The sequence below is a fragment of the Aegilops tauschii genome, chromosome 6, assembly GCF_002575655.3.
Source record: "Aegilops tauschii subsp. strangulata cultivar AL8/78 chromosome 6, Aet v6.0, whole genome shotgun sequence".
NCBI lineage: Eukaryota > Viridiplantae > Streptophyta > Magnoliopsida > Poales > Poaceae > Aegilops > Aegilops tauschii.
Window position 1 is genome coordinate 432,231,515 of NC_053040.3, and position 24,767 is coordinate 432,256,281.

The following is a 24,767-nucleotide window of genomic DNA, read 5'->3' on the forward strand; positions in this document are numbered from 1 at the left end:
GCTTGTCCGAAATGTGGGGTAAGTTACGAAAGTACCCCCTCCCTCCACCGATTTGAGCTACGCAGTTCTTTCGGTTCAGGGGTATCACGGGCATTTCGCATGTCGGGATTTCGCAGGAGGTGCGAGTTTTCGCGCGCGTTGTAATTTTGGGATAGCATGGCGCGGGTTGAGATGGAGGGAGTTTTCGGAGCACAACGAGACAAAGATATATCTTAAATATTTCGGGGTAACAAGGCGCGGGTTGAAATTTCCGGACAAGCCTAACGTGTACTGTACCAAATCAATTCGCACTTCCGTCGACGAAAAAACAAAAGAAATCAATTCGCACCACACAAGAGAGTCTAGTCCCGTGTACTATACCAAATCAATTCGCACTACAAATGCCATTCAAAACTTTGAATTCATGTTATGTTCAATTAAAATATTTCGCTATGTGTACAATGCATGCAACCTACTACTCAAATGAACATTTTAGTGCATTCCAAATGTATATACTACGGCTTCAATATGAACTAAATTTGAATTTGTTTCTCTATTTGAATAAGATCTACAATAATGATTGTTGTGAAGTCAAACCATTTGAATTCGTTTCTCTATTTTAATAAGATCTACAATCAATTATTGTCAAGTTAAACCATCGTTTGTGTATTATCTTCACAACACACCACATGATTACTTTTGAGTTAGATATGAACTATGTGTACTATATGAACTCGAACTTGATTTTTTGAATCCACTTTATGTTGATTTCAAATCACAGTACATTTCAAGCTCTAGCTAGATCTTCATAATCTAAACCATGTATAATGTGTTTATCACATAATGTATGGTGCCCCGCCCCCTACGCCTACAAGTATTTAGATGTGATTTGCAAACGTCACAGATTACCACAAATTCAAATAAAATGTGAGATTGTTCGATATATAGTATTGTCTAGATTGTTCGATATTTTGTCGTAAGCTGCAAATGCCACACATTATCACAAATTCAAATAAAATGTGAGATTGTTTGATGTATAGTATGGTTTAGATTGTTCGACATTTAGCTGTGAGTTGCAAACGCCATGCATTATCACATTATGGTATAACATGTGCAAAACCAGAGCATGCATATCACCGCTATATTCATGCATGCATATGTTTATAACACTATGATCTCCTATTCAAATATATGAATCCACTTTCATATAAAATTATGATCTTTCTTAGTCTCTTACACCCACACAATCTTCTAACCTTTGTAGCTAGCACTAACTTTCTCTCATGCATGCACACGCCCTCCTCGCCCTCCCCCTCCCTCAGCATTCTATCCATCGCGCACATTCTTTTTTTTTCTTTAGGTCGTTCTCCCACAATCTCCACAATTCTTTTCCGACACACACCGGTCGATAAACCTCTCCAGTGATGTCTGCCTACAACATACACATGCACCTTCCATCTCCTCCTTTCTGTGTCCATGCCTCGTGTCTCTCATACAATGGCACACACGTGTAAACTCTCGCCCCTCTTTTCACCGATCTCACAATCGCACACTCCTCCCCCTATCTAGCTAGTAGCCCGGCCTCTCGCGGCACCTCCTAGCTCCATTCTCTTTGTCTATCCGTCTCGCTGGGCCTTATTTGCCTCTAAAAATGGATGTACACCGACCGATCTCCCGCTAAACATATAGCTAGCTAGGTCCTTATAACTCATTTTTCCCACGCGTCGATTGTTCTACCTCATTAGGTATGTCTCTACCTTCCTCTGACAAACAACAATTGATCTACCGATCTAGTTAGGTTTGCTTACAAAACACATGGTTCCCCTTCATCATCCATGCATGCGTCCCGACACATCTATCATGCACAGGCACACACAAAAACTCATCCCCACTCTTATTGAAAATATTGCAGTTCTACCCTCAGTTTGTCTAGTAGGCCTCTCCCACAATCTTCGAGAAGCAACTCCATCACCCATCCAGCACTCTACCCCTCTCCCTCCCTCTCTCCATCCTTTCTCTCTCTTTGTCCCAACCTATTTCCCGTCCTTCAGCTATGTATGGATGTCGACCGATCTCCCTCAAGACATAGCTGGGTCTCTCCTTCTCAACACATATACGAGTCGTTCTACCTCTCTAGTTAGGCCTCTGCCTCCCCCTCCCCCCCCCACACACACCGATACATCGAGCCCTCTAGTCATGTCTCCCTACCACACACAAACTTGCCATGTGGCCTCTGACGTTCCGGTAGGTCAGTCGCCCTATATCTTTGACTTGCACACACACACAATGTCGATGACTCTCTTCATTGATCTTGCACCTACCCACTTGATCCTCTCTTCGACTCTATCGATATCTATGACCCCTCCCTCTCTTCTCGTGGATCACCCGCTCTATATATGATACGCCAACTTGCACTTCCTTATTCCACTATTGCGATATCTTTGTCCTGGACAAAGACCAAGAGCTGGTGCAGGTTAGATAGGCCTCTATTTCACACACATTGCATGTGTCAAATTTTTGTTTGAGATGTCATCGACACATATTCCCACAAATACATTCACAAAATCACCCCCCAACAAGAAACACTCACGAACGCACATGCCATCTATCTAGGTTTGTATCTCTCACACACACACACCCACGTAGGTGGGGGACGTGCACGAAGAGAAGAGGTGCACGCACGGCGCACGTACTCCCGTCTCTTTCCCAACCACACCCGTGCGGGTACATGGTGGAGCTCATTTCTGTACGAAAACGCAGCCCACGTGGTAATTTGACACATGTGGTGGTTGTCCACTTGATGGAGGATCGTCTACCACGGGTGAACAAACAAATTGCGACTTGACGCGTTATGTTAAAAAAGAGGCAAACCATGTGGGGCCTACCTTAGAGGCAAGGCTCTATACACTCGAGATGCTCTGTACGTATTACTTTTCATGTGTCCCGTCAACTCGCAGAATGAGGAGAAGCTTGCTTAGTACGCCGTCTTTCCTGCCCACGGGCGCGGTGGCTCGCAGGACGAGGTGAAGCTTGCTTACTAATACGCCTTACGCCCTCTCCCTCACCCACGCGCGCGGTGGCTCGCAGGACGAGGAGAAAATTTGACTACTCCCTCCGTTTACTCCTCGTCCCTAGCTTGGTTAGAGAGATTATCATATTGTTTGGAATATATGTCCTTTAGTAGATTTCAATATGAACTACTAGTACATACTCCAAACACTGATGTATATAGACGTATTTTAGAGTGTAGATTCACTCATTTTGCTCCGTATATAGTCCATATTGAAACGGACATAATAGTACGCACTCTCCCTCGCCCCTCGACCCTCGCCCATGTGGTGGATGTGCAACACTTCATTCGGTCTCATATGGCCAGAATGATATATACTGCAGTACCATTATTGCTCGACTTCTCGAAGAGGCGAAGAGCCAATCGCAAGGTTAATATTTTGGAGATGGCAAGGGCAAGGTTTATAGGAGAACAAGTAGTAGTAGTACTAGTAGTACGTACCAGTGGTGCGTACTGTACGAGGAAGAAGGCAACAAGATGTATGTTTTGCGTGACAGTCCCTTCTTACAGGACGTGCTAGACCTAGTGGACCTCATTGTTGCAATGGGACTACTCCCTATCATAGATGGCACGATTCAGAGTGGTGGGCAGCGGGCATAATTCGGAGCTGCTTAGTCTTAAACCCCATGAAGAAGTCCCATCGAAAGGAATAGCCATCCTCTACACGTGCTCCTATGTAAAATGAGTAAATGAGACAAAAAGAGAAAGAGACAAAGTAAAAAAAATCAACGGCCTTAGATCCAGCCCTATTGTATCAGTGAATGATATTTCTACGTCATGATTGACATGGCTATATTGTTAACCATGCTACGGAGGTAGGAGCGGATTTTTATTTATTCACGGAGGTAGCAGCGGATGGATATTCAACGAGTGAAATGATGGCTGCTTCCTCGGTCAAACATAAAGAAAGGTGGGCCTCGTGATTTCACGGCTTATTAGTCATTATTACTGCCTATACTCTTTGCCCATATATAATAACCATGTGGTAGTACAGTAGTGGGATATACTTTTAATAACCATGCTCGAAGAGAAGCGCTCCGCCGCCTCGGGACTCTTCTGACTTGGTTCTGAAGTCCTATGGGTGTCTTCTGGTCCAAGAAAAATCACCGTAAAATTTTATTCCGTTTGGACTCCGTTTGATATTCCTTTTCTGCAAAACTCAAAAACAAGGAAAAAACAGAAACTGGAGCTGAGCTCTAGGTTAACAGGTTAGTCCCAAAAAATAATATAAAATAGCATATTAATGTATAAAAAACATCCAAAACAGATAATATAATAGCATGGAACAATCAAAAATTATAGATACGTTGGAGACGTATCACTGCTTGACCTTTTGGTTATGTACCGAACCTAGTTGTGCTTTGATGAGTTATCTTGCTTGCTTAATTAAGTAATTGGTGTCGTGTCACCACCTGGAGGCGTCACCTCGTGAGCGCCGCACCCAAAAAATCTACCATTGACCTTCCCATGTGCGGGGGCTACTGGCACGGCGCCTGTGCTCGGGTCCGTCCCTCCAGCGCTGGTAAATCTAAGCAATCGAGCTCTGGCTCGCGGGCCTTCCCCATGCACGTCACCTCACTAGGTCCTTGGTGCCTTATCTCCTCACGGAACATTCACGAGTAAGTTGGCAAGCGCGCGTCGTCCCCGGAGCCTTATAACCTGTCAGCATACAACGGCCTCAGGAGGCCCAGCCCCGGGAGGCGCGTCCCGAGCTGCCACGGCGATGGTCCGATCAACTCTACCATGTGCAAAAGCTAAGTACAACTACTTCACGTGGGCACCCACTATCGTTGGGACTCCTTCTTCACGCAACCTTGGGAATCTCGGGCAAGTAACATACCGATGACAAAGGGAATGACGTATATTGTCATTACGGTTTGACCGATAAAGATCTTCGTAGAATATGTAGGAACCAATATGAGCATCCAGGTTCCGCTATTGGTTATTGACCGGAGATGTGTCTCGGTCATGTCTACATAGTTCTTGAACCCGTAGGGTCCGCATGCTTAACGTTCGATGATGATTTGTATTATGAGTTATGTGTTTTGGTGACCGAAGATTGTTCGGAGTCCCAGATGAGATCACGGACATGACGAGGAGTCTCGAAATGGTCGAGAGGTAAAGATTGATATATTGGATGATAGTATTCGGACACCAGAAGTGTTTCGGACTGTATCAGGTACATATCGGAGTACCCGGGGGGGTTACCGGAACATCCCGGGGAAAGATATGGGCCATAGAAGGGAGGCAAACCAGCCCACATAGGGGTGGCGCGCCCCCAAGTCAGGAGTCCGAATTGGATTAGGGGAGTGGGCGGCGCCCCCCTTTTCTTCTCCTTCTCTCTCTCCTCCCCCTTTCCCCCTCTGATAAAAGGAAGGGGGAGGGGGGGGCGAATTGGACTAGGAGCCCAAGTAGGAGGAATCCTACTTGGGCGCGCCTAGCATGAATAATAAACCTTTATCATGAATAAGAAAATATAAAATAATAACTTTGTTAAGGCATATTTTCTTCACTCAGCAACCCTGTCCTTGGGGACCCCGACTTCGCTTCCTGAGCGGTACATCTGGAGTACACTGGTTATTTTACAATGAAGGAGTTGCTCGATGGTTGCTTCCCCGGAGCCTCCCAGTTCCGGCATGTCTCTTCGTCGAAGACGATGTCACAAGAAAAGCGCACGTGCTTTGAGACAGGGTCCGTACATATTGTATGCCTTGGAGTCTGTCTCGTAACCGAGGAACACCATCGAGGTGCTCAGGTCATGCCGATCGATGACACCGCTCTGTTGTGGCAAGTATGGAGCGTTGAGATGGCGTTTCACTCCTTGCTCGGCGCAGTCCTCAGAAAAGGTGGCCGAAGTGAACTCGCCACCTCGATCAGTGCAGAGTACGCACAACTTGCGGCCGCACTCGAGGTCCGCCACGGCTTCGAACTTGATGATGGCCCGCTCCGCCTCGTCCTTTGAGGCGAGGAGTACCGCCCACATGAACCGACCATGGTGGTCGACGAGCAGCAATATGTAGCGTCGTCCGCCCCAGTGTTGCTGGCATGATCGACTGACAAAGGTCGCCAAGGACCGGCTCCAGGGGCTTTTCCGTCCTGAACTGTGCCTTCCCCGGAACGGCAGGCAGCGCAGTTTCCCGACGAGGCACACCTCACAGAGCTCAACCGCGTCCTCGATGTGCGGTAGGCCACGAACCAAACCTTCGCTCGCCATCCTTCGCAGCCCGTCGAAGTGTAGGTGCCCGAGCCCGAGCCGTATATGGCCATGGCAAGGCTTACTGGACAAATAGGGCGAAATGAAAGCTTGTACAGGCGAATCGGTGCACAAGTTACCTTGATGAGGAGACAGAATGCGTGAGCACTCCATGGTGAATGGCGATGTCGTACCAGTTCTTGTCTAGCTGGCCAAGACTGACGACGCTACTCTTGAGCACACGCCTGGTGGTCTTCCTCATCCATGGCAAAGACGCCGGTACCGTGGCCGCGGATCTCGGCAACCGATCCATCCGCAAACCGCACCTTGCCTGAGATTGATCGGTCCAGTTCGGCAAATGCGTCGTCAGTCGATCCGATCATGTGGTTCGTTGCGCCCGCGTCAAGGAACCAGACCTCATCACATTCACAGCTGTCGCCGTCGTCCTCCTCGACCTGGACAAAATTTGACATGGCCGCCTCGTCACGCTGCTTTTTGTGGCACTCACGGGCCCGGCGGCCGTCGTCGTCGTTGTCGTCGTGGGGACCGCACGTTGCCTGCCCTACTGCTGGGGCTGGCTGGGCTTTCGCCTGCGGTTGCCGCTAGCACCACTGCCATAGCTACCAACCGAGGTACCACCGCTTCCCGAGGCACCGTTTGCCACATGGCTGCCTCTTACCTCCCCTCCTACTCCTGAAGGCGTCCCCGCTGGTGCTCTCCCGGCCCGGCTGTGGTGCAGGCGGTCCTCGACCACCCGAAGCCGCCCCGTAACCTCCTTGATTGAGATACTACTATATGTAATTGCTTTGTATTCATCATACATTGCAACTGATAGTATCTTATAAGAAAGAATGCAACTGATGCATGAGCGTGAAAGCGAGAGAAAAATGCAACTGATATATACTGTGTTTCAAGATCCAACTAGCAAAGCGAGTGTAGTGCGAAATATTGACACAGTAAAACAAGGCAAACTAAAAGTGTACAATAAATGCACTGTAAATTCCAATCGAGTAACAGAACATTGCAGCATCTCTCGACTTCTCTTAAAGCATCATCCTGCCACCGCGAAAATGCTATTCTGAGCTCGAGCTCATATGAGCTCCATATCTTTGCCGTCAGCTCCCGCTAAGATTCGCACCATTCAACGTATATTCATCTGTATTCGAAGTAGTATATGCTCCAAGAGAAATGCCGTTGAATAAGTAAATCAAAAGTTAAATACATGTTACGAGTATCACCTCACAAAGCTCTCTTTTCACCAACAGTTCTGGCTGCCATTTAATCGGGTCCTTCTTGCTATCAGATGCAACCTGTGTGTCTTATGAATCCTCATGTTCTTTGTCAGTTACATTATCCAAGTTAACTGATGCCTCATCCTGAAACAAAAAAAGCAATTTTCTGGGGGCCTGTTTCTCTTCAAAGTACTTAAGAGTTAATAGAATATGTAATTTGCCTTTGAAATAAGGGAAGCTACGTTGTAATTCAGATAAACCAAATCAGTCGGAGTCAGATAACGTGAGCCATGTGGGTGAAACATCTGCAGCAATGTGCCATTCTGTTCCAGCAAGGAGCTCCATCATAAATAGTTTCATGTGAATATAACTAACAATTAAAAATAAGCACATCAGATCCTTGGAATTCCTTTTACCTTGTCAAATGTGAGTTCCTTTAATTGCTTTGTCAGCTCTTCAATTATAATCTACAAATATTGAAATTAAGCTGTAAGCATTGTCTCTTCAGATTACTTGTAATGGCAGCATAACAGCTGGTTCAAGCAAACGATTGGTGCTGGCTAACCTCAGTAACAAGTTTTGTGTTATCAACAATGGATAGAAGACAAACAACAAACTGGAGGGAAACAGACATGTTAGTTCAGTTGATGATTAATTGCTTGGAAGCATAAAACCATCCAAAGTTTCTGTGTACTGGGAGAATGTTTGTATAGGTTAGAGCATAGAATTCACACAGTACGATCCTATTTAAACATTAAAATATATTACATATATAGACATCACTTACAAGGCATACATAATCACTGAGAGCGAGCTTCATAATCTTCCCCTTCAAGCTTTTGATAATGTTATTCCTATCCTGAAATGCATTACCGCGGTAAATGGCAAAAGCACATTGGAAATAAGCAAGAAGGAAAATACTACTGAATATGCACCGTGAGGAGGCTCCAATGTGCTTTTGCCATTTAACACGGTAAGCAAGAAGGAAAGCAAACTTAGTCGGATTTACACATAGTTGAGAGGATGGTATTGTGCACATTGGAAATAAGCAAGAAGGAAAATACTACTGAATATGCAGCACACTCTAGATCCACGGAGTAGGGAACCGCTGGGCCGTGCCGAACACCTCGCTCCTTGCGGTGGCAATCGTTCTTGCCGGTCCATCCATCGCTGGCTTTCCAGGTGCGTCGTGTCTACCTAGATTTACCTTGCGTCTGCTGCACTCAGTTTCGCAAATTCATAGATTCAGTCTTTCAGTTCATATATTCCTAGGTTCATAGATTCGAAGATTCAATCTTTACAATCAGCAGTACTTCTAGATTCACATATTAAGATTCAATCTCCACAATCAGCAGTACTTCTAGATTCACATATTCAACGGATTTTCTAGGGAACGATCTGTCCACCGGGTTCCATTTTAGGCCACATCCATACTTTGACAGATTGTATTTCTTACTTAGCAGCAGAAGCATACTAGGATCATCGCATGATCTTGCTGAAAATCAGTGCAGCTTTCCAGTTTACTCAGTGGCTGGCCTTGCTGCTAGTTGCTGCAGTAAGGCACTCCTAGCATGACCTCTCTGAATTGAGCAAGCAGACTGCGAATGAATCCTACCGGTTCTAACTGTACTATTTCTTCAGTCATGCCAACATTTTTATTCAGAAATCGTTTCATGTTCGATGGGGTAAAGTGGTTTGTTCACTAACCTCTGGTTCCATCCGGGCGCCTGAGGATTCATCCTCCCCGTTGACAGCTCCGATGTCCGCGGTGACCTCTCCCTTCCCTCCGCCGTGAAGATATGTACTTCGCCGCTGTGTGCAGCCGCGTGCTGCTGCGGCGCCGTCGGCCCTGCCACAACTTCCTTCCGCACGCACAGGGGCGGGGACCAAACTCTCCCCGACCTCCTCAAGCAGAGGGGATCTGATTCATGGGAGAAAGGGATCCTCTCAGTCAACCAAGCTGGTCCTCTACAAATGGAGACGCGCCCGCCCAAAGCCAAAAGATCAACGTACCAGCCGACGTGCATCAGAAAGTCCATGGTGCCTCGCCGCCGGCGGTCCGCACCTCTATCCCGTACTCCTCAACTGCCAAGACACTCGCCCCTGCATTCAATTCGTCACAGTGCCCACGAGACGGAAAGCGAACTTTCCGATCCACGGATCAGACGGGCAGCGGCGATTCTGATCCACGGCTCACCTCGCCGCCGTTCACCTTCGCGTTAAAACTAGCCATTCTATTCCATCTCCATGACCCACCACTTATCCCTGTCGCGCGTACTCCCTCCGTTCCAAAATAGATGAACCAACTAAAGTTGGTTCATCTATTTTGGAACGGAGGGAGTATGTATTTCCAAACAGTGCCTAATTTCTGACAACCGACAACCACGCGAATGTCAAAGTTGGTCAGGTGTGGCTTACACATGGGACAACCGTCAATCTGGAGATGCCAATGTCAAAGCACGGCTCGATAGGGCCTTTGCTAACGAGGAGTTTCGACAGATGTTTGAACATACAAGGGTAAGGCATGTGTGTGCGGTGGAGTCTGATCACTGTCTTGTCATAACTGAATTCGGAAACCACGCTTTTTCACATAGGTCTCCGGGTTCCAAACAGTTTCGCTATGAAAATATTTAGCAGTCCCACCAGGATTATGAGCAACTGATCACTCAAACCTGGCGGGGTCAGGCCCGCGACCCGGGGCTTCAAAGAATCATGGACTCTCTTGGGCAGTTGCAACGCCAACTAGAGCCTTGGGGAGCCCGCGAGTTTGGCAGCTTGGCAAGGACAGCCCGGAACATGCAAAAACGGTTGGACAAGCTACGCCAAAGATCGGTGGGGCGAGGCCCAACGGATGAGGAGAAGAGTGTCATACAGAAGCTCAGAGAGGCGATGCGTCTCGAAGAAATATGGTTTAGGCAGCGCTCCCGAGTTCCATGGCTGCCAGAAGGAGATCGCAACACGGCATACTTTCAAGTACAAGCGAGGCAACGAAAACGGACTAACAGAATTGTAGGACTCAAGCGAGCAGATGGTTCCGTTTGTGCTTCTGAGACGGAGGACAAAGCTGAAATTCAAGCTTTCTACCAGGATCTATACACTTCGCAGGGTGCCAATGACACTAATGCGTTGTTATCACATGTTCCACCGAGGGTTACACCGGAGATGAATGAGGAGATGTGCAAACCATATGAGGCCGAGGAGGTGCACCAAGCACTGTTCCAGATGGCCCCGTCGAAGGCGCCGGGGGTGGACGGCTTCACAACCGGCTTCTTTCAGCACCACTGGAAGTTGCTGCGCGAGGAGGTGACTCAGGCGGTGCTGGCTTTTCTTAACGGTAGCGAACTACCAGTGGGTCTCAATGACACGTCGATCACGCTGATCCCCAAGGTACGTCACCCCCAGAGCATAACACAATACTGTCCCATTGCTCTATGTCATGTTCTTTACAAATTGGCAGTCAAGGTGATTGCCAATAGACTACATCTATGCATGGATGATATTATCAGTGAAGAACAGAGTGCCTTTGTTCTGGGTCGTTTGATTACGGATAATGTTCTAGTTGCTTTTGAGAGTGTTCACACTATGAAGCGACGGAAAAAATGGAAGAATTTTACTTGTGCAGTTAAGCTGGATATGATGAAGGCTTACGATAGAGTGGAGTGGCATTTTCTGGAGGCTATGCTTTTGAAGCTGGATTTCCATGCGGATTTGGTCAGGCTAATCATGAAGTGTGTCACATCTGTGAGGTTCTCAGTTCGTGTGAATGGCGAGCTGCAGCCTTTCTTCAACCCATCAAGAGGGCTTCGGCAGGGGTGTCCAGCATCCCCCTACCTCTTCCTACTATGTGCTGAAGGCTTCTCGTCGCTCATGAAGCACTATGGCAATTTTGTTGACCGAGGGATTAGAGTAAACTTTACAGCACCATGGGTGAGTCATCTGTTGTTCGCTGATGATAGTCCTATCTTCATCAAGGCGAATGTTGAGAGTGCAACAAGGTTGAACGAAATTCTAGAGATCTATGGGGAAGCTTCGGGACAATGTGTCAACAGGAGCAAAAGCTCTATCTTTTTCAGTCCCAACACACCCGCATCTCTTAGACAAAGTTTGAAGCAAACACTACAAGTTCTAGTGGAAGCTTTCTCAGAGCGTTACCTCGGTCTCCCGACGGCTGTTGGCAAAATCAACAGTGGCACTTTTGAGTATTTGGGGGATAGAGCCCGAGGTTACATGCAAGGGTGGTCAGAGAGGTTGTTTGCTTGCGCTGGAAGAGAGGCCCTCTTAAAATCTATTGTTCAAGCAATACCGACTTTTAGCATGAGCTGATTTCTCTTGACGAAGAAGGTGTGCAAGGGTTTGACCTCAAATATGGCAAAATTCTGGTGGGGGAGTTCTATTGACAGGAGGTCGCTCCATTGGATTGCATGGGACAAACTCGCTACACCAAAATGCAATGGCGGAATGGGCTTTCGAGACCTTCAGACATTTAACTTGGCACTGCTAGGAAAGCATGGTTGGCGCTTCATGCTAAATCCGAACTCCCTGTGTGCCAGGGTTATGAAAGGAAGATATTTTCCTGACACGGACTTCATGCACGCCTCTGTACGGAAATCCTCCTCGGCGACGTGGAGAGCAATTGTGGTAGGTCGTGAAGCATTGCAGGCAGGGCTGGTGAAACGGGTCGGCGATGGGTCTTCCATCGCAATATGGGAGGACAAATGGATCCATTCTACGGCCACAATGGCTCCTTTGTTATGTCCAGCAAGTGCGACAGTACAGACTGTCAATGAACTGATTGACACAGATAGTTGGACATGGCGCAGGGAGCTTGTCAAAGAGAATTTTATCGCTCTAGATGCGGCAGCAATCTTGAATATTCCACTGCGACGGGGAGGCGGTGAAGATTTTCTTGCGTGGGCACATGAGAAGTCAGGCATTTACTATGTTAAATCGGCGTATCGAGCTCTAGTGAATCAAAAAGAGTGTCTAGCTCTAGATGAAGGGCAGATTACCGGCACCTCAGCGAATCAACAACAGATGTGGAATGCAACCTGGAAACTCAAAGTGACACCGAAAGTGAGGGTCTTCTGGTGGCGTGTGATGAGGGGTATTTTACCTGATGAAAGTACATTAATACATCGGCACATAAGACAGATCAACACTTGCAAAATCTGTCTAGCTATGGACGAGGACCTGGAACATGCGTTGCTGCACTGCTCGCATGCAAGGAGGTTCTGGGAGGAGATAAGGCTATTATTTCATGTTGATCTACCTCGGCTTCATCCTCAAACTTGGACAAAGGACATCCTATGTGATCACCGGTTTTCTTCCAGGGAACGGGCGATCTTCATTACGGTGATTGTTGGGGAACGTAATAATAATTCAAAATTTTCCTACGTGTTACCAAGATGAATCTAGGAGATACTAGCAACGAGAGAGAGGGAGTGCATCTTCATACCCTTGAAGATCGCTAAGCGGAAGCGTTACAAGAACACGGTTGATGGAGTCGTACTCGCGGCGATTCAAATCGTGGAAGATCCGATCTAGCGCCGAACGGACGGCGCCTCCGCGTTCAACACACGTACAGCCCGGGGACGTCTCCTCCTTCTTGATCCAGCAAGGGGAGAGAAGAAGTTGAGGGAGAACTCCAGCAGCACGACGGCGTGGTGGCAATGGAGCTCGTGGTTCTCCGGCAGAGCTTCGCTAAGCACTACGGAGGAGGAGGAGGAGTTGGAGGAGGAGAGGGCTGTGCCAGGGGAAGGGGTGCGGCTGCCCTCTCTCTCCCTCACTATATATAAGGGGAAGGGGGATGAGGAGGTGCCCTATGGTTTCCCTAGGGGAGGGGCGGCGGCCACAGGGGAACCCTAGATGGGTTTGGGCGCCCCCACCCCTAGGAAACTTGCCCCCCAAGCCGGGAGGGGTGGCTGCCCTAGGGGAGGCGCCCCCACCTCTCCAGTTTACGTGAGATGGGGTGGGAGGGGCGCTCAGCCCCTTAGTGGGCTGATGTGCCCCCTCCCCTTGGCCCATAAGGCCCCCCAACGCTTGCCGGGGCCTCCGAAACCACTTTCGGACACGCTGGTCGTCACCCGGTACCCCCGGAACAATTCCGGACTCCGATACCCTTCGTCCAATATATCGATCTTCACCTTCGGACCATTCCGGAGTTCCTCGTCATGTCCGGGATCTCATCCGGGACTCCGAACAACCTTCGGTAACCACATACTATTTCCCATAACAACTCTAGCGTCACCGAACCTTAACTGTGTAGACCCTACGGGTTCGGGAACCATGCAGACATGACCGAGACATCTCTCTGGACAATAACCAATAGCGGGATCTGGATACCCATATTGGCTCCCACACGTTCCACGATGATCTCATCGGATGAACCACGATGTCGGGGATTCAATCAATCCCGTATTCAATTCCCTTTGTCTATTGGTATGTTACTTGCCCGAGATTCGATCGTCGGTATCTCCATACCTCGTTCAATCTCGTTACCGGCAAGTCTCTTTACTCGTTCCGTAACACATGATCCCGTGGCTAACTCCTTAGTCACATTGAGCTCATTATGATGACGCATTACCGAGTGGGCCCAGAGATACTAGGTTCTTCTTGGATTATAGTTATTTGATCTTGCTGAAAATTCCAGAAACTTTCTGTTCACGAAAACAATTGTTTAAAATCACCAGAACGTGATAAAATACTGATTCCAATTGCAGCAGATCAATAATCAAATTATCTAGGTCTTCCTATTTTGGTGTAATGTTTTGAGTTCCAGAAGTTTGCGTTAGTTACAGATTACTATAGACTGTTCTGTTTTTGACAGATTCTGTTTTTCGTGTGTTGTTTGCTTATTTTGATGAATCTATGGCTAGTAAAATAGTTTATAAACCATGGAGAAGTTGGAATGCAGTAGATTTAACACAAATACAAATAAAGAATGAGTTCATTACAGTACCTTGAAGTGGTGTTTTGTTTTCTTTCGCTAACGGAGCTTACGAGATTTTCTGTTAAGTTTTGTGTTGTGAAGTTTTCAAGTTTTGGGTAAAGAATCGATGGGCTATGGAATAAGGAGTGGCAAGATACTAACCTTGGGGATTCCCAAGGCACCCCAAGGTAATATTCAAGGACAATCAAGAGCCTAAGCTTGGGGATGCCCCGGATGGCATCCCCTCTTTCATCTTCGTTCATCGGTAACTTTACTTGGAGCTATATTTTTATTCACCACATGATATGTGTTTTGCTTGGAGCGTCATTTTATTTTCTTTAGCTTTGCTTGCTGTTTGAATAAAATACCAAGATCTGAAATTCTTAAATGTTAGAGAGTCTTCACATAGTTGCATGATTATTCGACTACTCATTGATCTTCACTTATATCTTTCGGAGTAGTTTCTCATTTGCTCTAGTGCTTCACTTATATCCTTTTAGAGCACGATGGTGGTTTTATTTTGTAGAAATAGATGAACTCTCATGCTTAACTTATATTATTTTGAGAGTCCTAAACAGCATGGTAATTTTCTTTGGTTATAAAACTAGTCCTAATATGATGGGCATCCAAGAGGGATATAATAAAAACTTTCATATAAAGTGCATTGAATACTATGAGAAGTTTGATTCTTTATGATTGTTTTGAGATATGAAGATGGTGATATTAGAGTCATGCTAGTTGAGTAATTATGAATTTGAGAAATATTTATGTTGAAGTTTGTGATTCCCGTAGCATGCACGTATGGTGAACCCTTATGTGATGAAGTCGGAGCATGATTTATTTATTGATTGTCTTCCTTATGTGTGGAGGTCGGGTTCGCGCGATGGTTAACTCCTACCAACCCTTCCCCTAGGAGCATGCGTGTAGTACTTTGTTTTGATGACTTGTAGCTTTTTGCAATTAGTATGTGAGTTCTTTATGACTAATGTTGAGTCCATGGATTATACACACTCTCACCCTTCCACCATTGCTAGCCTCTCTAATACCGCGCACCTTTCGCCGGCATCATACACCCACCATATACCTTCCTCAAAACAGCCACCATACCTACCTATAATGGCATTTCCATAGCCATTCCGAGATATATTGCCACGCAACTTTCCACCGTTCCGTTCATTATGACACGCTTCATCATTGTCATATTGCTTTGCATGATCATGTAGTTGACATCGTATTTGTGGCAAAGCCACCTTTCATAATTCTTTCATACATGTCACTCTTGATTCATTCCACATCCCGGTACACCGCCGGAGGCATTCACATAGAGTCATATTTTGTTCTAAGTATCGAGTTGTAATTCTTGAGTTGTAAGTAAATAAAAGTGTGATGATCTTCATTTTTAGAGCATCGTAACAGTGAGGAAAGGATGATGGAGACTATGATTCCCCCACAAGTCGGGATGAGACTCCGGACTAAAAAAAAAGGAAAAAAGGAAAAGAGGCCATAAAAAAAGAGAAAAGCCCAAATACAAAAAAAATAAAAATAAAAAAATGAGAGAAAAAGAGAGAAGGGGCAATGCTACTATCCTTTTACCACACTTGTGCTTCAAAGTAGCACCATGATCTTCATGATAGAGAGTCTCCTATGTTGTCACTTTCATATACTAGTGGGAATATTTCATTATAGAACTTGGCTTGTATATTCCAATGATGGGCTTCCTCAAAATGCCCCAGGTCTTCGTGAGCAAGCGAGTTGGATGCACACCCACTTAGTTTCTTTTTGAGCTTTCATACACCTATAGCTCTAGTGCATCCGTTGCATGGCAATCCCTACTCACTCACATTGATATCTATTGATGGGCATCTCCATAGCCCGTTGATACGCCTAGTCGATGTGAGACTATCTTTTCCCTTTTTGTCTTCTCCACAACCACCATTCTATTCCACCTATAGTGCTATGTCCATGCTCACGCTCATGTATTGCGTGAAGATTGAAAAAGTTTGAGAATACTAAAGTATGAAACAATTGCTTGGCTGAAACCGGGGTTGTGCATGATTTAAATATTTTGTGTGATGAAGATAGAGCATAGCCAGACTATATGATTTTGTAGGGATAACTTTCTTTGGCCATGTTATTTTGAAAAGACATGATTGCTTTATTAGTATGCTTGAAGTATTATTGTTTTCATGTCAATATTAAACTTTTGTTTTGAATCTTATGGATGTGAATATTCTTGCCACAATGGAGAAGATTACATTAATGAATATGTTAGGTAGCATTCCACAACAAAAATTCTGTTTTTATCATTTACCTACTCGAGGACGAGCAGGAATTAAGCTTGGGGATGCTGATACGTCTCCAACGTATCTATAATTTTTGATTGTTCCATGCTATTATATTATCTGTTTTGGATGTTTATGGCCTTTATTAATCACTTTTATATTATTTTTTGGGACTAACCTATTAACCCAGAGCCCAGTGCCAGTTTCTGTTTTTTCCCTTGTTTCAGTGTTTCGCAAAAAAGGAATATCAAACGGAGTCCAAACGGAATGAAACCTTCGGGAGCGTGATTTTTGGAACGAACGTGATCCAGGAGACTTAGAGTTGAAGTCAAGGAAGCTTCGAGGTGGCCACGAGGCAGGGAGGCGCGCCTGCCCCCTGGGCGCGCCCCCCACCCTCGTGGCTCCCCTCACCGACCTCTTTCGCCTATATATGTCCATATACCCTAAAAACATCAAAGAGCAGAATAGATCTGGAGTTCCGCCACCGCAAGCCTCTGTAGCCACCAAAAACCAATCGGGACCCTGTTCCGGCACCCTGCCGGAGGGGGGATCCCTCACCGGTGGCCATCTTCATCATCCCGGTGCTCTCCATGACGAGGAGGGAGTAGTTCACCCTCGGGGCTGAGGGTATGTACCAGTAGCTATGTGTTTGATCTCTCTCTCTCTCTCGTGTTCTTGAGGTGGTACGATCTTGATGTATCGCGAGCTTTGCTATTATAGTTGGATCTTATGATGTTTCTCCCCCTCTACTCTCTTGTAATGGATTGAGTTTTCCCTTTGAAGTTATCTTATCGGATTGAGTCTTTAAGGATTTGAGAACACTTGATGTATGTCTTGCATGTGCTTATCTGTGGTGACAATGGGATATCACGTGATCTACTTGATGTATGTTTTGGTGATCAACTTGCGGGTTCAGTGACCTTGTGAACTTATGCATAGGGGTTGGCACACGTTTTCGTCTTGACTCTCCGGTAGAAACTTTGGGGCACTCTTTGAAGTTCTTTGTGTTGGTTGAATAGATGAATCTGAGATTGTGTGATGCATATCGTATAATCATACCCACGGATACTTGAGGTGACATTGGAGTATCTAGGTGACATTAGGGTTTTGGTTGATTTGTATCTTAAGGTGTTATTCTAGTACGAACTCTATGATAGATCGAACGGAAAGAATAGCTTCGTGTTATTTTACTACGGACTCTTGAATAGATCGATCAGAAAGGATAACTTTGAGGTGGTTTCGTACCCTACAATAATCTCTTCATTTGTTCTCCGCTATTAGTGACTTTGGAGTGACTCTTTGTTGCATGTCGTGGGATAGTTATATGATCCAATTATGTTATTATTGTTGAGAGAACTTGCACTAGTGAAAGTATGAACCCTAGGCCTTGTTTCCTAGCATTGCAATACCGTTTGTGCTCACTTTTACCACTTGTTACCTTGCTGTTTTTATATTTTCAGATTACAAAAACCTATATCTACCATCCATATTGCACTTGTATCACCATCTCTTCACCGAACTAGTGCACCTATACAATTTACCATTGTATTGGGTGTGTTGGGGACACAAGAGACTCTTTGTTATTTGGTTGCAGGGTTGTTTGAGAGAGACCATCTTCATCCTACGCCTCCCACGGAATGATAAACCTTAGGTCATCCACTTGAGGGAAATTTGCTACTGTCCTACAAACCTCTGCACTTGGAGGCCCAACAATGTCTACAAGAAGAAGGTTGCATAGTAGACATCACCCGCAAGCACGAAGGGCGCCAGTGCGGCAACAGAAAAGCTAAGTCATGCCGAACTTTAAATCCTTCCTTCTTATATAAGGTTATTCCCCTCGGAGATCTCGTTCTTTGTATGGAAAACCTGCACGCAAAGGGGTCCTCCCGCAATTGGCAACGCCCTTGTTCTGTTTCGAGTCCGCTCAACAGCTCAAGCGGCCGCGTCGAGAGTGGAAGGGTAGCCTTCCGCAATTGGCAATGCTCTCGATTCTGACTCGAGTCAAGCTCGACAGTTCGAGCGGCCGCGTTAAGGGCGGTAAGGTGGCTCGCCCGGCGGCAAGCACACCCGGCAGGCCATTGGGGATCCGTCCCCAAGACGCCGCCCTGGGTTTACGCACCGGCAAGCCTACCCGACAAACGAAGGGTGGACATACAAAGAGAGGATGAACAGGAAAATAACATGCATTGTGTCAAAAGTACTGCAGGGTTATATTACATCAGTTGTTGCTGCGGTTCTAACTAAAGATAAAAATTGTCTTGGTCATGAACCTGCAACGGCGATAAGAAACGGGGTGCCTAATCCCGGCGCTGGCCCCCCACCCTCTGAATTCCGTCGATACCGCTAATGATGGGCTTGATACGCCCCTTGAGCGCCGCGAGGTCAGCATCCTCCGGCAAGCTCTCCAGCGCGGCGTCGAAGTCGAGGTCGGGATACCAGTACACCACCTTGGTGAGGACCTTGGTCATGGCACCCCGGCAAAGCTTCCGAGACTCATCGGCCAGTGAGGCCGCCCGGTTGGAGTGAAGCTGCTCCAGGGATCCAAGGACACCCTCGAAGAACAGCGTCAGCCTGGCATTGGGGCTTGTGTTCGGCTCCGGGACGTACCTCATGTTTGGCATCCCCATGGTTGCCAGCTGTGTGGTGGTCCTGCCAGCGACATCCTCGAGGCGGCTGACCCAGAGCTTCTCGCCCTTCACGCGATCGGCGTGGTTGGCGGCCTCGTTCCTCCGCAGCAGTTTCTCCTTCTCCAGATCCTTGGTCAGGGTCTCCTCCCGAGCCCTGACATCTGAAAGCATTCCCTCAAGGCCCTCCAGCTTCTACTTCAGGTCCTTGATGGAGTCGTTGGCCCTGGAGAGCTCCTCAACCCTGCTGAGGACCGCGCCCTGCGCCTTCGTCAGGGCGCCGTTGAGCGTGTCCTTCTCCTGGGACAGCTTCAGGGCCTGGTCCTTCAGCCCGTCCCGCTCCACCTCCAGCTCCTTCCCCTTGCCGGCGTGAACTAGAGCCTAGGCATCGAGCGCCTCCCTGTGCCTCTGCTCCAGCTCTTGGGTCCGCTGCGCGACAAGTTTCTCCACCTCCTCGTCCTTGGCGCGGAGTTTGGCATCGATGTCCGCCTCGCGCTTGGCGAGATCCTTCTCCTGGGAGTTCAGCACAGCCTCGTGCTGGGTCCGGGCGGCCTCGGCGGCGGCGGCCAAGTTCTCCACCGTCTCTTGGGCCTTCTCGATGTCGGCCTGCTGCATGGTGAGCTCCATCTCGCGCTTGGCCAGCTCGTTCTGGGCGGTCTTCAGCTCTGCACAGGCTTGGCAGAACCAAGTCTGTGTCTCGGCAACGTGCACCTTGAGGTCCGCCTCCGCCTTCTCCGCCACTGCCATCCTGGACTTGGCCTTGTCCAGGCGGGCGCGGTGGAGCGCCTGGAGCTTCCGGAAGCTGGCGCCCATGGCCTGGAGGAGCCGCTCCTCCTGGGAGCCGTCGCCGCTGGCGCTTGGCTCGTCGACGACCTCGAGCCCGGCAGCGGCAAGCACTTCGTCATCGAATACCTCTCCCTCGATGGGCGCCCTGGTGCTCGACGCGCCTGGAAGGTGGACGAACAGATCGTCGCCCACCCTCAGATACTTGCCGGAGCCAGAGGCAGCGAAGGAAGAAGGCTGGTCATCGACCACCTCCTCCTCGGCAGCGGCCTTGCCGGCCTCCTCGGCAGTAGCCTTGACGGGCTCCCCAGCAGGCCCCTTGGCGGCGTCCTCCACAGCACCCCTGGCGGCCTCCTCGGCGGTGATCCTCTCGGCCTCCGCCGCGGCGTCCTTGGCGACATCCTCGATGACGGTGTCTATGTCCTCCTAGTCCGCCGAGGAAGGACCTGGGCGACGACAAGGAATTAAAGCCAAGGCCGAGACCAAGATTCCAAAAGAGCAGGGGCGAAAGGCGAACGATTTACCAGTGCCGGGATGGGAAGCAGAGGTCCCCTCCCCTCCAACATTTGGCGCCGAGGCAAAGCCACCGACGCCCGAGTTCTCCTCCTCCTCCTCCGTGTGCATGGGCTTGGTGCTTGGCGCCCTTGCCGGGGACGCCCCTCGGGGCGGCGTGGTTGATGGGGGTAGCGTGTTGGGGGTAGCCCTCTGTGGCTCCTCCTGCTGCTGTCCTCCTCCTGCAACCACGGCAAGGTCAGCACCAAGAGATCGTGCCCCCAACACACGTCGACGAGGGGTGAGTGGTGAATTTACGCTGGGGGCAGTGCCGGGGGCTGCTGTCCGGACTGCTCAACACCACCAGTGGTGCGCCGGAAGTACCTGCCGGGGGCTGGCCGCTTGCCGAAGCCCTGGCCCTCTTCACCCTCTGGGCCGGTGCATCCAAACCCCGTGATATGATATGCTCTATCACACATAAACCTCCTTATATCTTCCTCAAAACAGCCACCATACCTACCTATTATGGCATTTCCATAGCCATTCCGAGATATATTGCCATGCAACTTTCCACCGTTTCGTTTATCATGACACGTTCCATTATTGTCATATTGCTTTGCATGATCATGTAGTTGACATCGTATTTGTGGCAAAGCCACCGTTCATAATTCTTTCATACATGTCGCTCTTGATTCATTGCATAACCCGGTACACCGCCGGAGGCATTCACATAGAGTCATATCTTGTTCTAAGTATCGAGTTGTAATTCATGAGTTGTAAGTAAATAAAGTGTGATGATCATCATTATTAGAGCATTGTCCCAAGTGAGGAAAGGATGATGGAGACTATGATTCCCCCACAAGTCGGGATGAGACTCCGGACTAAAAAAAAGAGGCCAAAGAAAAAAAAGGCCCAAAGAAAAAAATGAGAGAAAAAGAGAGAAGGGACAATGTTACTATCTTTTTACGACACTTGTGCTTCAAAGTAGCACCATGATCTTCATGATAGAGAGTCTCTCATTTTGTCACTTTCATATACTAGTGGGAAATTTCATTATAGAACTTGGCTTGTATATTCCAATGATGGGCTTCCTCAAATGCCCGAGGTCTTCGTGAGCAAGCAAGTTGGATGCACACCCACTTAGTTTCTTATGATGAGCTTTCATACACTTATAGCTCTAGTGCATCCGTTGCATGGCAATCCCTACTCCTTGCATTGACATCAATTGATGGGCATCTCCATAGCCCGTTGATTAGCCTCGTCGATGTGAGACTTTCTCCTTTTTTTGTCTTCCCACTTAACCCCTATCATTATACCTTACTCCACCATAATGCTATATCCATGGCTTGCGCTCATGTATTGCGTAAAGGTTGAAAAGGCTGAAGCGCGTTAGAAGTATGAACCCATTGCTTGGCTAAAACCGGGGTTGTACATGATATGAATATTTTGTGTGGTGAAGATGGAGCATAGCCAGACTATATGATTTTGTAGGGATAACTTGCTTTGGCTATGTTATTTTGATAAGACATAATTGCTTGGTTAGCATGCTTGAAGTATTATTGTTTTTATGTCAACATTAAACTTTTATCTTGAATCATATCGAATCTGAACATTCGTGCCACAATAAGAAGAACTACACTGAAAATTATGCTAAGTAGCATTCCACATCAAAAATTCTGTTTTTTATCATTTACCTACTCGAGGACGAGCAGGAATTAAGCTTGGGGATGCTTGATACGTCTCCAACGTATCTATAATTTTTGATTGTTCCATGCTATATTATATTCTGTTTTGGATGTTTAACGGGCTTTATTATACACTTTTATATTATTTTTAAGACTAACCTATTAACCGGAGGCCCAACCCAGATTGCTGTTTTTTGCCTATTTCAGTGTTTCACAGAAAAGGAATATCAAACGGAGTCCAAACGGAATGAAATCTTCGGGAACGTGATTTTCGGAACAAACGTGATCCAGAGGACTTGGAGTCTACGTAAAGCAATCAACAAGGAGGTCACGAGGTAGGGGGGGCCTACCCCCCTGGGCGCACCCTCCACCCTCATGGGCCCCTCGTTGCTCCACCGACGTACTTCTTCCTCCTATATATACCTACGTACCCCCAAACGATCATATACGGAGCCAAAACCCTATTTCCACCGCCGCAACTCTCTGTACCCATGAGATCCCATCTTGGGGCCTTTTCCGGCGCTCCACTGGAGGGGGCATTGATCATGGAGGGCTTCTACATCAACACCATAGCCTCTCCAATGATGTGTGAGTAGTTTACCTCAGACCTTCGGGTCCATAGTTATTAGCTAGATGGCTTCTTCTCTCATTTTGGATCTCAATACAAAGTTCTCCCCCTCTCTCGTGGAGATCTATTCGATCTAATCTTCTCTTGCGGTGTGTTTGTCGAGATCCGATGAATTGTGGGTTTATGATCAAGTTTATCTATGAACAATATTTGAATCTCCTCTGAATTCTTTTATGTATGATTGGTTATCTTTGCAAGTCTCTTCGAATTATCAGTTTGGTTTGGCCTACTAGATTGATCTTTCTTGCAATGGGAGAAGTGCTTAGCTTTGGGTTCAATCTTGCGGTGTCCTTTCCCAGTGACAGCAGGGGCAGCAAGGCACGTATTGTATTGTTGTCATCGAGGATAAAAAGATGGGTTTATATCATATTGCATGAGTTTATCCCTCTACATCATGTCATCTTGCTCAAAGCATTACTCTGTTCTTATGAACTTAATACTCTAGATGCATGCTGGATAGCGGTCGATGTGTGGAGTAATAGTAGTAGATGCAGAATCGTTTCGGTCTACTTATCATTGACGTGATACCTATATATCATGATCATTGCAGACTAAGGCATAGCCTAGTGGTGGGAAGGGGCTGATGCCTTCCCACCCACCCAGGTTCAAGGCATGGTACTTGCAATTTGGGTTTGTTGCACCAATTATACTGTAAGGGGTTCCCTTACAGTCTTTCTGTCAAAGAAAAACTAGGCTCAATTCTATCAATTGCTCGACGGTAATTCGTTCACCCACGTAATACTTATGCTCTTGAGAGAAGCCACTAGTGAAACCTATGGCCCCCGGGTCTATTTTCCATCATATTAATCTTCCAGCACTTAGCTATTTTCATTGCCGTTTATTTTGCTTTGCATCTTTATTTTCCCTTTATCATAAAAATACCAAAAATATTATCTTATCATATCTATCAGATCTCACTCTCGTAAGTGACCGTGAAGGGATTGACAACCCCTTTATCGCGTTGGTTGTGAGGTTCTTATTTGTTTGTGTAGGTGCGTGGGACTCGTGCGTGGTCTCCTACTGGATTGATACCTTGGTTCTCAAAACTGTGGGAAATACTTACGCTACTTTGCTGCATCACCCTTTCCTGTTCAAGGGAAAACCAACGCAGTGCTCAAGAGGTAGCAGCCGCCTCCTTTTCCATTAACTGCGATGTGACGCATGCGTGCGGAGACCGCCCTACGCATGCCCCACCATGTCACGCACGATCCTCCACGACGCGCGTTCAACACAAGTCGTGGGGAAGCGCAGCGGACGAATAGTTACTGCGGTAAAATCCGCCCCACCTGCCCGTGCACCATTCTGGGCCTGGCCCAACAACGTGTCGCGCTTATGTGTGGCCCAGGCCCGGGGGCTCCTGTCGGTGTACAAAAGTAGGGGCTCTCCTTTTGACCCCTTTACTTGTGCACGGGCAGTCAGAGCCGCACGCCAGGGCCACACGTAGCAGGGCAAAGGAGGGAAGCCGGAGAGAAGCCAAAGCACAAGACAAACAAGGCAACACCAAGACCGGCAACACCAAAGAGCAGAGGGACGAGGCGGGTTCCCCCGGCAAGACCCTTGCCAGGGCAGCCTCAGCGGCCCCGGCAAGGGCCTTGCCAGGGCAGCTCGCCCCACACCAGCGGAGTGCGCCACCCTTGAGCCCACAGCTTCCAACGTAGTCAACCACATTGGAACAAAGGCTCGGGAGGCACCTCCTTGGTGGCATGCAGATCTTTGTCAAGATCATTAACATGTGAGATCAGATGAGGACCAAAAGACGGCGACCCTTGGCGGGATCCTAGCCAAGGAAATCCACAAGACCCCCGGCAAGCGCCTTGCCAGGGACAACTGCAACGCCACGGCAAGACCCTTGCCGGGCCCCTGGCAAGGCC

The 24,767-nt window shown here is 47.7% G+C and overlaps 1 protein-coding gene across 10 annotated transcripts; it reads right to left on the reverse strand.

The window, feature by feature from the left end:
- Positions 1-7,107: 7,107 nt before the first annotated feature.
- LOC109740302 (pumilio homolog 24) lies at positions 7,108-9,718 on the reverse strand. Of its 10 annotated transcripts, none has more exons than XM_040392833.3 (9): positions 9,488-9,718; positions 9,182-9,395; positions 8,542-8,691; positions 8,410-8,429; positions 8,262-8,333; positions 8,040-8,090; positions 7,891-7,941; positions 7,696-7,797; positions 7,108-7,618 (listed from the first exon to the last, which is right to left on the reverse strand). In XM_040392833.3, exons 3-9 carry the CDS (start codon positions 8,636-8,638, stop codon positions 7,562-7,564), a joined length of 450 nt encoding a protein of 149 aa, XP_040248767.1. In that variant the 5' UTR covers positions 8,639-8,691; positions 9,182-9,395; positions 9,488-9,718; the 3' UTR covers positions 7,108-7,561. The 10 variants fall into 10 exon arrangements, 8 of the variants coding, with proteins under 8 accessions (XP_040248767.1, XP_020154930.1, XP_073358468.1 ...); XM_020299341.4 differs by having other exon boundaries at positions 8,539-8,691; XR_012188077.1 differs by having other exon boundaries at positions 7,108-7,398; positions 7,481-7,618; positions 8,262-8,691.
- Between the last annotated feature and the right edge of the window lie 15,049 nt (positions 9,719-24,767).

Bases quoted from the DNA above. Each gene is read 5' to 3' on its own strand.
- LOC109740302 (XM_020299340.4), bottom strand. From the start codon at position 8,513: ATGTGCACAATACCATCCTCTCAACTATGTGTAAATCCGACTAAGTTT. The intron at 8,091-8,261 runs GTAAGTGATGTC...GTTTCCCTCCAG, and splicing joins TCAGTGATTATGTATGCCTT to TTTGTTGTTTGTCTTCTATC. The intron at 7,619-7,695 runs GCAAATTACATA...TTTTTGTTTCAG, and splicing joins TAGCTTCCCTTATTTCAAAG to GATGAGGCATCAGTTAACTT.